The sequence below is a fragment of the Eimeria acervulina genome, genomic scaffold (genome assembly GCF_000499425.1).
Source record: "Eimeria acervulina Houghton genomic scaffold, Eah_scaff152, whole genome shotgun sequence".
In the NCBI taxonomy this organism is placed as follows: Eukaryota; Apicomplexa; class Conoidasida; order Eucoccidiorida; family Eimeriidae; genus Eimeria; species Eimeria acervulina.
In genome coordinates, this window is record NW_013550210.1 from 20,147 (window position 1) to 35,000 (window position 14,854).

General features: G+C 54.1%; 4 protein-coding genes across 4 annotated transcripts in view; 1 reads left to right on the forward strand and 3 right to left on the reverse strand.

Annotated features, from left to right (window-relative positions):
* Positions 1-291: 291 nt before the first annotated feature.
* EAH_00021320 (hypothetical protein, conserved) lies at positions 292-1,531 on the reverse strand (the record flags this gene model as incomplete). The annotated part of the gene is made up of 2 exons (XM_013397070.1): positions 292-649; positions 1,014-1,531. The coding sequence occupies 2 exons, from the start codon at positions 1,529-1,531 to the stop codon at positions 292-294; spliced, it is 876 nt and encodes a 291-aa protein (XP_013252524.1).
* Positions 1,532-5,230: 3,699 nt separating this feature from the next.
* EAH_00021330 (50S ribosomal protein L1, putative) lies at positions 5,231-7,072 on the reverse strand (the record flags this gene model as incomplete). Its single annotated transcript, XM_013397071.1, has 1 exon — positions 5,231-7,072. The coding sequence occupies one exon, from the start codon at positions 7,070-7,072 to the stop codon at positions 5,231-5,233; it is 1,842 nt and encodes a 613-aa protein (XP_013252525.1).
* Positions 7,073-8,095: 1,023 nt separating this feature from the next.
* EAH_00021340 (hypothetical protein) lies at positions 8,096-9,835 on the forward strand (the record flags this gene model as incomplete). The annotated part of the gene is made up of 2 exons (XM_013397072.1): positions 8,096-8,196; positions 8,449-9,835. The coding sequence occupies 2 exons, from the start codon at positions 8,096-8,098 to the stop codon at positions 9,833-9,835; spliced, it is 1,488 nt and encodes a 495-aa protein (XP_013252526.1).
* A 3,951-nt stretch (positions 9,836-13,786) lies between these two features.
* Positions 13,787-14,854, reverse strand: part of EAH_00021350 (hypothetical protein, conserved) — a gene marked incomplete at both ends in the record, with an annotated part of 3,250 nt that continues 2,182 nt past the window's right edge. The window contains one exon of the mRNA XM_013397073.1: positions 13,787-14,854. This exon is cut by the window's right edge and continues 910 nt beyond it. Coding sequence (XP_013252527.1) covers positions 13,787-14,854 — 1,068 coding nt within the window.

The following is a 14,854-nucleotide window of genomic DNA, read 5'->3' on the forward strand; positions in this document are numbered from 1 at the left end:
AATGAGTGCATGCATGCAGTGCATGAGTGCATGCATTAAGTGCATGCAGTGAGCGCATGCATGCAGTGAGTGGATACAGTGAGTCATGCAATGAGTGCATGCATGCAGTGAGTGCATGCATGCAGTGAGCGCATGCATGCAGTGAGTGCATGCATGCAGTGAATGCATGCATGCATGCATGGGGCTGCAAAGGGTTTTTCTTCCTTTTGCTGTCATCCATCTCTCCTCCCTTCCCGCAGCACGAGCAGCAGCAGCAGCAGCAGCGGCAGCAGCAGGAGGGTGTTTCGTTAGCTACTGGGAGCTGATTGTCTTTGTTCTTTTATAACAAGTAGGCGTCATAGAAGGAGACAGTGGGGGCCCCTCAAAGGCGCTGCAAAGGGGTGTCTCCTCTTGATCTCCTCTTTTATCTTCATCATCAGAGACAGTAGAGCTCAGGCGTCTCCTTTTAATTGTCTTTTGCTGCATGCAAAGGGGTAGAGATGCAAGCGCAAGCCCCTCTAAGGTCCTGCTGCTGCACAGCGCTTCTTGAAACCCGCTGCTGTCTGCTGTCCCCTCACGTCTTGCTGCTGTCTCCTGTCTCCTTTCCTCTGTCTCCTGACGCCTTCCACGCATTTCAGCCTCCCACCTGTAAAGCGCTGCACGCGCCCCCCTGCATGCACACAAACCCTAAACCCTAAACCCTTGGGTAGGGAGACACTTGCAGCTCGGTGGTCTGCGCGCAAAAAAGAAGCTGCTCTGTTCCTCCTGGTCCAGTTGCTGCAACAGCTGCAGCTGCAGCAGCAGCGGCAGCCACAACAGCAGCAAGAGCATCAGAAGAAGCAGCAAAAGAAGCAGGAGCAGCAGCACCACCGAAAGCAGCATCAGGAGCATTAGCAGCCGAACCATCAGCAGCGACATCATCAGCATCAGAATAAGCAACAGAAACATGAGCAGCAACAGCAGCATCGACAACAAATGCAGCATTAGCAGCAGCAACAGCAGCAGCAGCAGCAGCAGCAGGATGAGCTTCTTACATTCTGTGCTGTTCTTGCTTCCTTCTAAGAAATCGCGTAGTTGTTGTTGTTGATACAAAGAGACAATCTGTTGCAGGAGTACGAAAAGAAGGAAGCCTTTGGGGCTTGCTGCTGCATGCAGGAGATGTGGGGAGGTGCTGCATGCATCCCCCGATCCCCACAGGTGGCAGCCGCCGCATGCAGCGCGAGCGCATGCAACGAGCAGCAAAACAACTCGGGGGGCTGTCTTCTGCTGCTGCTGCTGCTGCATGTACTAAGGGGGCGCCCACAGGAGGGATATGAGGGTGTGCATCAGAGACGCCACTGCAGTGGATTGCGGCCTGCTCGCTTCCGCTGCTGCTGCTGCTGCTGCTACTGCTGCTGCTGCTGCGATCGCCGTTACTGCCGCTCCCCCCGCTACCGCTGCCGCTGCTGCTGCTGCTGTTGCTGCTACTGCTGCTGCTGTATGATGATGGGGCCACCCTAGAGAACATCGTTTGCTGCTGCTGTAGGGCGTGAGCGAGCTCTAACCTTCTCATTTGTTCTGTAAGGGAGTCTGTATTTTCATTTAAAGGAAGATGAAGAGCAGATAAAGGTAAAGGACTGCGTGTGCAGGTCTCCATAGCTGGGAGGTAGGGGGGGTGCTGCTGGGGGGGGCCCCTGGGGGCCCCCAGAGGGATTTGTGGTTTCATTGCGAGTAAATAATAAACCTTTTGAAGATATAAGACAAACAAAACGCAAAAAATGAAAGAAAAATAGCGCCTAGAACATACACCGCCTACAGACAACCTCAGCAGCAAACAGGGGTCACCTGCAGCAGCTGCTGCGCTGCTGCACTGCAGCAGAAATGAAGCAATATGAAAACCCTTTTATTTATTTAATTAACTAGCTAATATTAATATGCGAAGAAAGAAAATATACAAGAAGGCAGAGCAGCAACAGAACAGGGGCCCTCTACTGCTGCTGATGGGGGCCCCCCTCCCCTTCGCGTTCAATAGACAGGCGGAGCTGCGCAGGTGCTGCTTCTGTGCATGCTTCTGGGTTTGTTTTGTAGAGAAAATTTATTTTAATTAATATTAAACAATTAAATTTTAAAAATAATTCAAAAAGAATACAAAAAATGCAGAAATATACCCCTCCCACTGTAACGCGAGACGGTGCTCTCCAATGGTCTACAGCCAACCCCCACAGCTCCCCCTCCCTTATCTTTTGTTTTTCTTCTTTCTTTGTTTAATTAGTGCCTATTAAAATAATTAAATAAATTTATTTAACTCGTTACAGCTTTAAATACCCCTTATTTGCATGGTGTGCAGGTATTGTCGGTGCTGCATTACTCTGCGTAGCCCAGCACATCAGGGTTTAGTAGGGTTTAGGGTTTAGTAGGGTTTAGGGTTTGAAGGGGACTTCTCATAAGAAGAACAGGAGGAGCGTAGCTGCACCGCAGCAGCAGCAGCAGCAGCAGCAGTAACACCTGCAGCGGCAACACCAGCAGCAGCAGCAACCGTAGCCCCTGCAGTAGCATCAGCGCATGCTGCAGCGGCAGCAACATAAACAACACATACTGCAGCAGCAGCAGCACCTGTAAGCCCTGCAGCCGCGGCAGCATTTGCTGCACCAGTAGCAACTGCAGCCCCTGCAGCAGCAGCAGCACCTGCTGCAGCAGCAACAGTAGGAAGGAAGCAGCAACCCATCCCATAGCCAATAATACTATTATAATAATTATGCGGGTATAGACATCAGAGGGATGCTTCTACACAACATAGGCGCTACCGTCTTATATTATAATAGATAATGTAATAGCAATAGTACGTTATAGCAAATAATTAATAACATGTATATATATATATATATATATATATAATTGATTACTTATATTGTGCCCTCTCTGTTGCATGGAAAGATATCAACGGAGAAGCTCCGAGCGCCTTTCGGTTTTGCTGCTGCTGCTGCTGCTGCTGCTGCTGCTGCCGCTGGTGCTGCAGCTGTTCGGTAGCAGCAAAGCACGGGGTGTATGTACACTGCAGCTGTCTCCGTTTGTCTGTCTGTCTCCGCACAGGCAGCTGCCGGCCCCACTGCAGTGCAGCAAGCAACTTGTTGGGGCTGCATGCAGCACATGCATTGCATGCATTTTTTGGGGGCTGCATGCATTGCATGCGCTGCACGCATCCACCATAGGAGTTGCATGCAGCGGATGAAGCGCGTGCGTTGTTGGGGCTGCATGCAGCGCATGCATCGTTGGGGCTGTTCAAGAGCCTACATATTAAGGAAGGGCTACAGTGGAGAAAGAGGAAACAAGTAGAGAGAAAGAAGAGACAAAGAGAGACATAAAGGAGACAGCTGCACTCCCCTACATTTGTTACAAGCGGCTGCACTCCGTTTAAAGTCTACACACAGACAAAATCCCAAGTACTTCTTGCATGCAAAGGTTGCATGCATGCACTGCGTGCATAGATTGCATGCACGCAGCGCATGCATGCAGTGCATACGCAGCGCATGCATAGATTGCATGCATAGGCTGCATGCACAGGTTGCATGCATGCAATGCATGCATGGATGGATTGCATGCATAGGTTGCATGCATGCGCTGCATGCATACATTGCATGCATGCTTTGCACGCATATCCTGAACCAGAAAGTGCTGCTGTTGCAGCAACTGCTGCTGCAGCTGCTGCTGTTGCTGCTTGCGGCAGAAAGGAGACAGTTAGCAAGCGCGTAGATCTACTTTGATAGAAGGGCCCATAGTGGTGCATATATGAATACACTGAATAAGTTTGTTAATAGGGGCAGCTCTTTGCCCTGCATGATGCTGCAAAGGAGACAGCAAAGGAGAAGAAGCTGCATTAATTAAAGATCTTAAGAAGGCTTTAAAGTTTGCTAGCAGCTGTACAGCAGAAAGAGACACATACCCCACAGGTGCATGCACAACCCCCCAACGGTCTGCAGCAAATTGAATAGTAGGCTGCCTATACACCCGAATCGCCTCCACTGCATCTCCTGAAAGTGTCCCCATTGCAGCAGAAGGGATCAGGTTGCGGCGGCCTAAAGGAGACAGAAAGAAAAGAGATATTAACAAAAGAGATATTAATAAAGGAGACAGAAAGAAGAGATATTAACAAAAGAGATATTAATAAAGGAGACAGCAATAAAGGAGACAGCAATAAAGAAGACAGCAATAAAGGAGACAGAAGGAAAAGAAATAGAAAGGAGATAGAAAGAAAGGAGACAGCAACAAAGGAGAGATAAGTAAAGGAGACATACATAAAGAAGACATAAGGAAAGGAGACAGAACCAGAGGAGACATAAAGGGGACACTAATAAAGGAGACAGCAATAAAGGAGACAGAGAAAAAGGAGATAGAAAGAAAAAAGACAGAAAGAAAGGAGACAGAAAGAAAGGAGACACTAAAATAAATACAAAGAAGATATGCATACGTGCAGGGAGAAACAAAAACAATAAAAACAAACAAAACAAACCGTGCAAAGAAATAAGGAGACAGAGAAAGGAGACACTCATAAATGCAGCGCAGTGAGGCCAACCCCATTAAGGAGACACTTGCTTATTTGTTTTGTATGTTTGTTATTTATTATGTTCATTGCAGGTGTATATATATATATATATATATATAGAGAGAGAGAGAGAGAGAGAGAGAGGACAGAGAGATAAAGAAAGGAGACACAAAGGAGACAGAAAGGAGACACAAAGGAGACAGAAATAAACAGAGAAAGGAGACATAAAGGAGACATAAAGGAGACAGAATCCTTACCTAGAGCCTTGCCGCAAGCACCAAGTGCAGCCATCTCTTCAGGTGTAGAGATAACAACATCGGGGGCGTCTCCTTTGTCTCCTTTTAAAGCAGTTAAAAGGGCTTCCCTCCCCACAATATCTGCGCCTGCAGAGGAGACAGACAGCGACAGAGATAAATATATATATATATATATACATACATACATACATATATATATATATATATATATAGAGAGAGAGAGAGAGAGAGAAAGAGAAAGACAGATAGACACCCCATAAGCAGAAGAAAACAAACAACAAATATAAAACATAAAACAAAAAGAAAAGAAATGAGAGAAAGGAGACTGAAAAGGGCGAGAGGAGACAGTATGCAACAAAGCAGCATAAACAAACGAAGAGGAGACAGCAGACACATTTAATTGTCTCCTCCCTTCTGTCTCCTTTTATATAAAAAGCAAAACACCCACCCCACAGCAGCACCGGGAGGACCAAAATCAGCAGCAAATAGCAGCAGCAGCAGCAGCAGCAGCAAAAGCACAAGGAACACCAGCTGCTGTAACAACCGCATCAGGAGCAGCTGCAGCAGCAGCAAGAGCCCCTGCTTCAGCAGCACCCGCAGCAGCAGCATCCGCAGCAGCAGCAGCAGCAGATATATACATACCTGCTTCCCTAGCAGCTCTCTCTTCAGAAGGATGTACAAGTGCAGCAATTATACGTGGTCTGCGCCAGATGCCTCCCTTCTTCTTCCCTCTAACAACGAGGGCCTCCGCTGCAGGGGGCCCCTGTTGCTCTTCTTTCTCTGCTGCTGCTGCAGTTGCTGCTGCTGCTGCTGCTGCAGCGGGGGGGGCCCCCGGGGGCCCCCTACGGGTTGGAATAACACCGTAAGGCAGTACGACAAAACCCTGAACGCGTTGGGGGCCCTTCGGTGCTGCAGCATCTTTTGTTTTTGTTTTTCTTCTTTTCAGGTGTACATGCACCTCCACAGTTTCGTCAAAGTTAGCTGTAGACAACAGCTGGCAGAGCAGCAGCGCGCAGCTGGGTCTAAGTGCTGTCCCTTCTCGCGGCAGCAACGCATCTAACAGAGATATTGGGGGCCCTTCCGGCTGCTGCTGCTGCTGCTGCTGCTGTTGCTGCTGTTGCTGCTGTTGCTGCGCGGGAGGGCCCCCAGATGCTTCTTCTTCTCCCTTTAATACCCCAGCAGATATTAAAGCTGCTCGGTTCTGCAGCAAACGCCGGAGCTCCCTTGCATACAGCGCGCGGGGCCCCACACTGAGGGCTCCTCCCCCCGCAGCAGCAGCAGCAGCAGCAGCAGGAGCAGCAGCAGGAGGGGCCTCTCCCTGCCACTCCGCTTGCGTTCTCGAGATTAAACTGTCTCCTTCTTCTTTGTCTAGTGTCTCCAACATCTTTTCAATCTTTTCTGCTGCCCCACGAAGAGCAGCTTGCTGCAGCTTGTGGCGCAGCACACTGCCGGTTGAGGGGCCCCTGGGGGCCCCCCGAGTAGATTTTGTATTATCTCCTGCTGCTTCCTGAAGAGCTTCATTTGCTGCTGCAGCAGCAGCATCAAGCAGCGTCTCCCCAACCTGCAGCTCCTCCAGCAGGCGCCAGCGGCGTCCCTGGGGTCTCCGTTGTGGGGGCAGCTGCAGCAGAGATTCAGGAGGCTCAGCAGCAGCAGCAGCAGCAGCTGCTGCTGCTGCTGCTGCTGGCTGCTTACTTAAAGATGCTGTGGGGTCCACAGGCCCGTAAATATAATGCCGATGCCAGTTCTGTCTCCTGTCTTCTAAGCGGCGTTGACCGATAGTCAGACGAGCTGCTGCTGCTGGTGCTGCTGCTGCTGCTGCTGCTGCTGCTCCTGGTGCTGGTGCTGCTGGTGCTGCTGCTGCTGCTTCTGGTCCTGTTGCTCCTGTTGCTGCTTCCGTGCCTGCTGCTGCTGATCCTGTTTCTGCTGCTGCTGCTTCTGCTGACGGAGACGAAGGTGGGGGGCCCCCAGGAGTTTCTGCTGCAGCATATGAAAGGTTGTAGTGAAAGGGAGATAGAGGGGCCCCCTGAAGGGGCCCCCGCCTGTATAGGGGCCCCTGGGGGGCCCCCCGGGGGGCCCCCCAGCTGTTTTTAGGGAGACGATCAATCCCCTGCTGCGGGGGAGGTGCGAAAGCAAACCGACAGCAGACACATACAGGGTGGAGCAGCAACAGCAGCAGCAGCAACAGCAGCAGTAGGTGTTGTTGCTGCTGCCGCTGCTGCCCCTGCTGCAGCAACAGACAGACGCGACTCCTGCGGCCTTCAGTGGACCGCAGAGGAGGAGAGACAGTTGTTCTGTCTTTTAAAGAAACCCAACTCATCTTGTTTCCCCTGCTGCTGCTGCTGCTGCTGCAGCAGCTGCTGCTGCAGCTGCTGCGGTTGCTGCTGCTGCTGCGTAGCTGCTGCTGCTGCTGCGCTTAGGCAGCAGCAGCTGCTGCTTTAAGATATCAGTTGTGTTGTCTTGCGCTCTATACAAGGGGTGGAGGCGGGAGGGCCCCCTAGAGATGTGGGGGGCTCCCGCAGTGTATAGGGGGCCCCCGTCTGTACCCTCGGGGGCCCCTGTTTGTCTTCATATATAAGAAGGGAAGTTTGCTGCAGGGCTGGGGGCCCCAATCCTTGCGGCTTATATCCCTGTAGAGGAGACAGAGACAGAGAGACAAAGACAAATAGACAAACAAAGTAAAACTTGAACCTAATACCCTCTTGTGGGGGCCCCCCTCTAACTAACGCAGCAGGGGGGCCCCCCAGCAGCAGCAACCAGCAAACAAAATATCAAAGGAAAGCAGCGACTGTCTTCATTTGCACATTAAAACGAAATATCAATGAAAGCCCCCAGCTGCTTCCTTCACGCTGCTGGGGGGCCCCTTAGGGGCCCCTCTGCAGCGGGGGGCCCCCTGGGGGGCCCCTGGGGGGCCCCCTGCAGCAACAAGGTTGCTGCAGGAGAAGCTTTTCTGCGTTTCTTGCTCCTTTTTAAGACTTAATGAGGCTTTTAAAATGATATTTATTTGCTATCTGCACCTTGCTGCCCTAGGGTAGTTCTGGTGGGGCCCCCCGCTTGTTTGTGCTTCTGCAGCAGCTGCAGCAGCTGCAGCAGCTACAGCAGCAAGAGGCCCCTATAGGGCCCTCCGCTCCAGCAACACAACGTTGGGGGCCCCCTCTGCTGCTGCTGTATACAGCGAAGATAGAGACATCTCGTCGCTTGGGGGCCCCTAAACTAACCCCTGGGGGCCCCCTAAGATATCCCCTGGGGGCCCCCTAATCTGCCTTCTGGGGGCCCCCCAAGCTGCGTTTCTGGGGTCTGCTAGGCAGAGGGGAGGGGGACCCCCACGAAGACAGTGCAGCATATGAGGTTAAGTCTCTGCCGGGGCCCCCTATCTGTTAGGGGGGGCCCCCCTTGGGGGGCCCCCCAGGGGGGCCCCCAGCTACGCAACCTTTGTTCTTCTGGGTGGGGGAGTAGAGGGTACTGGGGGGCCTTCTGTGCTGGATACAGCAGGCCTTTTAAGGGGCCCCTAAGGCAAGAGGGGGCCCCCCATATGTTAGGGGAGCCCTCATACTTAAGGGGAGTTTGTATGACAGGGAGGTACAGCAGAGGGTACTTAAGGGGGCCCCTAGAGACGGGTAGGGGCCCCCATACCTTATCAGGCTGTCTACAGCAGGGGGGCCCCCTAGTGTTGCTGCGTGTGTCTGTACCCTATAGGGGTGGCTCCCGCTGCTTCTCTTCTTATTTATTAAGTTGTCTCTCCCCTCAAGAGCTGCTGTTGCTGGCGCAGGAGCTGCAGCAGCGGCATCTTTATGCTGCGCAGCAAACCCTTTCTGCTGCAGCGTTTGCTGCAGCAGTGCGTCGCGCTCAGAAGGCAGCAGCACCCTTGGGGGCACCCGTGGGGCCCCCCCCATTGGGGGCCCCCAAGGGGGCCCCCCTACACCTGCAGCAAGTGTCTCTAGAGGAGGTTTGGGGACAGCTGCTCTTCCTGCTGCACGGGGCCCTCCATCAGCTGCAGCCGGAAGCTCTCTGCTGTCTCCTCCGTCTCCTTGCTGCTGGGGGCCCCTGTTCTCAGCAGCAGGGGGCCCCCAGCTTCGGACACCCTCTTGGCAGGGGCCCCACAGGGGAAGAGGGCGCCTCTGTAGGTGAAGAGACTCAGTTATATGCTTCTGCTGCTGCTGCTGCAGCAACAGCAGGTGCAGCAGGTGCAGCAGCAGATGCAGCAGCACATGCAGCAGCAACAGCTGGAGAAGGGACCCCTAGGGAAACCCACAAAGGGCCCCTCTTTATAAGCGCAGGAGAGCAGCAAATCCGCATTAAGGAAGGGGCCCTAGTTGGGGGCCCCTACTCTATCTCTAGCTTGTTGCAGAGCTTGGAGGTGCTGCTGCTGCTGCATGCAGAGGAGCTGTCTCTTCTAAGTGCTGCTGCTACTGTCAACTGTCCCCAGCTGTTGCTGTCCCCCTTCGTAAAGCTGCCTCAAAAGCTGCTGCAGCGGAGACCCGTTGATGCTGCTGCTGTTGCTGCTGCTGGGGCTGGGGAACCGGGTACGGGCAGCAGCAGCAGCAGCAGCAGCAGCTGTCTCCTTTTGGAACTGCTTCTGCCGCTGGGGGGCCCCCTAAAGGATCTCCTTTTTGCCTCTTCGGCTGAGGGACAGTCGGAGACTCGAAGGGCCCTGAAGCGCATTCTCACTGCTGCACCTGCTGCTGCTGCTGGTGCTGCTGCTGCTGCTGCTGGGGGCCCTTCGTCGGAGTCGCCGCTTGAAGGGGCCCTCATCGAGGTCTGGCATGCTGCGCTGTCTCTAGAGCTTCACTCCCCGTTGCTTGCTGCTGCAGCACTGCAGCTAGCAGCAGAGACATTTTATTTGCTGCCTACGAACAGTAAGGGCCCCCCAATTGCTGCTGCTGCTGCTGCTGCTGCTACGATTACCCAGCGGTCCTGTCTGCTGCGGTTGCTGTTCTTCCTGCTGCTGCTGTCTCTCTTCCTGTCTCCGCTGCTGTCGATGTTGCTTTCTCTCTTCGGTTTGTCTCTGTTACCTCATTTTCTGTCTCTGCTGCAGCAGCAGCAGCAGCAGCAGCAGCAGCAGCAGCACCAGCAGCAGCTGTAGCAGAAGCAGCAGCAACAGCTGTAGCAGCAGTAGCACCTGCAGTGTGTGTGTGGGTTCGTGGGTCTGCAGCTTTATTGCTGCTGCTGCGTTGCTGCTGCATGCACCTCTCCGCCTCCTCAATTACTTACAAAGGCCTTCGCCCCATTCAAGTGTCTCTTCAAGAAGTTGGGGGCCCCCAGGGGCCCCCTGAAGTGTCTCTTCAGGGGGTTGGGGGCCCCCCGGGGGCCCCCTACTGCGCAGTATCCCTAGAAGACACAACTCCCCTGGCGGTGTCTCTCTTCCTACGAACAGCAGAACAACTCAATAAAAATGTAAGCCGTCACCCCCCTTATAAGCAGCAAAAGGGCCCCCAAAGGGCCCTCAAAGGGGTCCCTAAGGGGCCCCTTGAGGGGCCCCTAATGGCCCTCTAAGGGCCCCCAAGGTGCCCTTTAAGGGTCCCCAAAGGGCCCTTTAAGGGTCCCCTAATGGGCCTCTAAGGGCCCCCAAAGGGCCCTTTAAGGGGCCCCTAATGGCCTCTAAGTGGGCCCTAAAGGGGCCCCAAAGGCCCCCTAAAGGCCCTTAGGGGGCCCTAAAGGGCCCTACAAAGCGCTGTAAACCCTAAACCCTAAACCCTAAAGCGTTGGGGGCCCTTGCAAGTGAATAGAAGAGAAGGAGACAGGGAGATGAAGGAGACAGTTGGGGGTAGGAGACTGTGGCTGCGGTTTGTTATTAGGCTTTGGTGTTGTCTCCGCAGCAGTTGCTGCTGGCCCTTGAAGCATTTGCTGCTATGCGATTTTGCGTAAGGAGGAGAAAGAGACAAGGCCCCTGCTGCTGCTGCTGCTGCTACTGTTGCTGCTGTCTCTTTATCTCCCCTCGCTGCTGCTGCGTCGCAGTTGCCGCTGCTTTTGGTGCTGCTGTCTCTTTGGTGTTTTGGCTGCTGCTGCTGCTGCTGCTGCTGATTCGCCCTCTCCTCTTGCTGCTGTTTCTCTCTCTTTCTGTTCTGATGCTGCTGCTCCTGCTGTTTCCTCTTCTCGTCTTGCTGCTGCTGCTGCTGTCTCCTTCTCACCTTTGCTGCTGATGGTGTCTCTTTGTCTCCTGCCGCTGCGGCTGGTGCTGTCTCTTTGCTGCTGCTCTTGTTGTCGCTGCTGCTCCCGCCGTTGTTGCTGCTGTTGTTGCTGCTGCTGTTGCTGCTGCTGCTGCTGCTGATGGGTTGCTGCGCACCTGGGTGTCTCCTGCTTCAAGACAGCTTCTGTTTGCTGCTGTTTGTCTCTGTCCCTTGAGGCAGCCTGGGGAGACAGCAGACATTTTGCTGCGTTGTTTGCTGCAGCAGCAGCTGCAGCCTTTAGGGTACGCGTTTGCTGCTGCTTGCTGCTCCTTGCTGCTGCTTGCTTGCTGCTGTCTCTTCAAGTGTCTCTCAACAGCAGCAGGTTGTGGGGCCTTTTGTCTGTCTCCTTGTCTCTTCTTCTCTCCCTCTTTTCTGTCTCTTCTCTGTCTCCTTTCTAACTTTTTGTTGTCTCCTCTTTGTCTCCTTTTGTTTGTTTCTTTCTGCTGTCTCCTCTTCTTCTGTCTCCTTTGCTGTCTCCTTCTTCTGTCTGCTCTTTTGTCTGTCTCTTGTGTCTCTTCTTCTGTCTCCTTGGCTGTCCCCTTCTTCTGTCTCTTTCTTTTGTCTCCTTCGCTGTCTCTTTCTTCTTTCTCTGTATATTTATTTATTTATTTATTTATTTATTTATTTTTATTTATGTGGGGCCCTTGAGGGTTTGCAGGTTGGCGGAGACAGTCGCCGCCCTGAGACTGCTAAAAGCTATGCAAATTGAAGACCCCCAATTCCTACAGGCAAACCCTAAACCCTAAACCCTAAACCCTAAACCCTAAACCCTAAACCCTAAGAACGCTATACCCTAATGCATGGACAGCAATTCCTACAGGCAGAACCTAAACTCTAAACCCTAAACCCTAATAACGCTAAACCCTAATGCATGGATAGCAATTCCTACAGGCAAACCCTAAACCCTAAACCACCGCCAGGCAGCTCTTTCTGCCCAAGCTAAAAGGAGACACCTGCTTGTAGACATGCCTTAATTCATAAGGAGCTGGGGCTTCTTAAACCCTTTCTGTCTCCTTTTGTCTCCCCCTGTCTCTCCTTTTGTCTACGGTGGAGCAGCTGTCCTGTTTCTGTGTCTCCTGCTGCTGCTGCTGCTGCAACTGCTGCTGCTACTGCTGCTGCTGCTGCTGCTGCTGCTTTTGTGTCTTCTCTATAGAAGGCGAAGGAGCAGCTGCTAGAGGCAGCAGAAGAAACCCCTTTGCTGCTGCTGCTGGGGGCCCTAGAAGAGCTGCAGCAGCTCGGCGTCAGCACTAAGGCCTTGTGTATAAAGGTAGGGGGGTTTAACTGTCTCCTTTATCTTTCTGTTTCTATTACTTTCTGTCGCCTCTCTATCTCTCTCTGTCTCCTCTCTATCTCTCTCTTTCTGTCTCCTCTCTCTGTCTCCTCTCCCTCTCTATATCTCTCTATCTCTTTGTGTCTCTTTCTGTCTCCGCTGTCTCTCTATCTGTCTCTGTCTCTTTCTGTCTGTCTCTATCTCTTTATCTCTATCTTTCTATCTCTCCCTCTCTCTCTCTCTCTGTCTGCTCTGTCGTCTTCTGCGTTACCTTATTACAAACTGCTGCTGCTGTTGTTTTGGGGCTGCATGCAGTTTGCTGCCCGACCTCCCCGAGATTTCCTTTCGCTATGTAAGCTTCTTTTGTGCTGCTGCTGCTGCTGCTGCAGCTGCTGCAGCACGAACACCTTTAGTCTCTGTCTCCATCTTAGGCGTCTCCTCTCGCTTTTTATTTGCTGCTAACAGGAGAGACTCTGCAGCTAGCTGTGAAGGTAGCAGCAGCTAGTGAGGGACGCCTGAAGGGCCCCCAAGGGTTTTGCTGCTGTTTTGTGTCGCCTTTGCTGCTCTGCTGCAGCAGCAACAGAGACACACACTCTACGTCGCTGCCTCCAGCGAGAAGGAGTCTCCCTCCCCAGCTGTCTCAAGGTGTCTCCTCTCTAGGTATCGAATAGGCCCCAAAAGGAGACACTTCCCCGCAGCTGTCTCCAGCAGCAGCTGCTGCAGCAGCTGCTGCTGAGGCTACGGGCGCACCTGCTACTGCGGCGGCGGCTACTGGCGCAGCTGCTACACCCGCTGCTGCTGTAGCAGCAAATACAGCAGCAGCAGCTGCTGCTGTGGTGCTGCAGCTGCTGATGCTGCCGCAGCAAAACCTGCAGCAGCAACAGCATGTAGGGTGCGCTCTCTCGTTTTTGCTTTACCCCAACGCAAACCCTAAACCCTTAGAACAGACTGCAGCAGTCCATCCCCGTCTCCTCTATCTGCTGCTTAACTTCCTCTGCTATCTCTCTGTCTCCTCTCCTGTAAGCAGCACTCTTCAGGTGTATCTACACAAGCTACCCTAGATACCTTAGCAGCAGCAGCAGCAGCAGCAGCATCAGCAACATTCTTCTGTAAGCCCTTGTCAAAGATAAACGGAGCCAGGGGCCCCAAAAGTGTCTCTTTCTTATAGTTGGGGAAAGAGCACCACAGCAGCAACGCTGCTGCGCTGCAGCAGCAGCTGCATCAGCAGCAGCAGCGAACCCCACAGTCCCTTCATAATAACCCCGTGGGGTTCCCTAGGCGCATTTGTGTTGTCTGTGTTTGTTTGTTTGTTTGTCTCTATCTATCTCTTACTTCGCCAGATAGGGGGCCCCTCCTTTACGGGTGAGGGCCCCCCTCTTTAGGGGTTGGGGCCCTTAAGGGTGAGGGCCCCCCTCTTTAGGGGTTTGGGGCCCCCCCTCTTTAGGGGTAGGGGCCCCTCTCTTTAGGGGTGAGGACCCCTCTCTTTAGGGGTGGGGGCCCCCCTCTTTAGGGGTGGGGGCCCCCCTCTTTAGGGGTGGGGCCCCCCCTTTTCGGGGTAACTAAGGGGCCCCCATATAGAGATGAAAGGGCCCCCCTTTTAGGGGTGGGGCCCCCCTCCCCTAGGGGCGAGGGGAGCAGCACCAGCCCCCGAGCCTCCCTCTTGTCCCCCCCACCCTCTACTGTCTCTTCTGTCTCCTCTCAACCCCACATTGCGCCCCATATAAGGTAAAGAGCTACACTCATCCGGAGACATTTGTCTCCTTCTACCCCTCACCTCCCCTCCATACACCCCAGGGGGTGGGCCCCCACCCCCTTCTCCCCCTACTGAACCCTCTAGGGGCCCCCCAACTCGACGCTTAGGCCCCGGAGAGTCTCCTCGCCGCCGGGGGCCCCCTTCTGCATGGGAAGAAGGGGGGGGGCCCCCAGGGTGGGGGCCCCCACCCCCTCTCTCTGTCCAAAGGACTTCTCTTCTACTGCTACCACCCCAGCCATAATTATCATGCACTGCATGAGCGGGGGGACCCGAGGGGGCTCCACACTCTTCGCGACGATCCCGAAGGCCCCGGGATCGGGATCGATCGTCTCCCATGAGGGGGGGCCCATTAGGAAGGAGGGCCCTCACCTGTCTGTCTTGGGCTGAGTGAGAAGAAGGGGGGGCCCCTCCTAAATAGGGGGCCCCTGCTCCCCCTTTTGGTGCTCTGGGGCTTCTACTTCTGTGTCTCCGTCTTACGTCTCCTGCAATGAAGGGCCCCTCTCCTAGAAGAGACCCCTCTGCACATCTCCCTGCCCTAACCTCTGTTTGTGGAGGGGGGGCCCCCATTAAATGGGGGCTCCCCCCAGAGGCGTGGGGTGACCCTCGTCTCCTCCTCAACTCCGTGTGGGGTCTTCGATCCCAGGATCGGGATCGGGATCGGGAGCGGGATCGGGAACGGGATCGGGATCGGGATCGGTCGATCCCCCGGTATGGACCCCCACCCCCATGCGACCCGTGTCCCCCACGCGTGCGTCGTGGGGAAGGGGGCCCCCGGGGGCCCCTCTCTCTGTCTAATGCGAGACGAGAGGAAGCCCCCCCACCTCCCCCAGCTGTCTCTCCTGCTGCAGCAGCAGGGTATAGGGAGCCCCGCGGCGAGGGCCCCCTATCAGCCAGAGGCCCTAGAGCATGAGG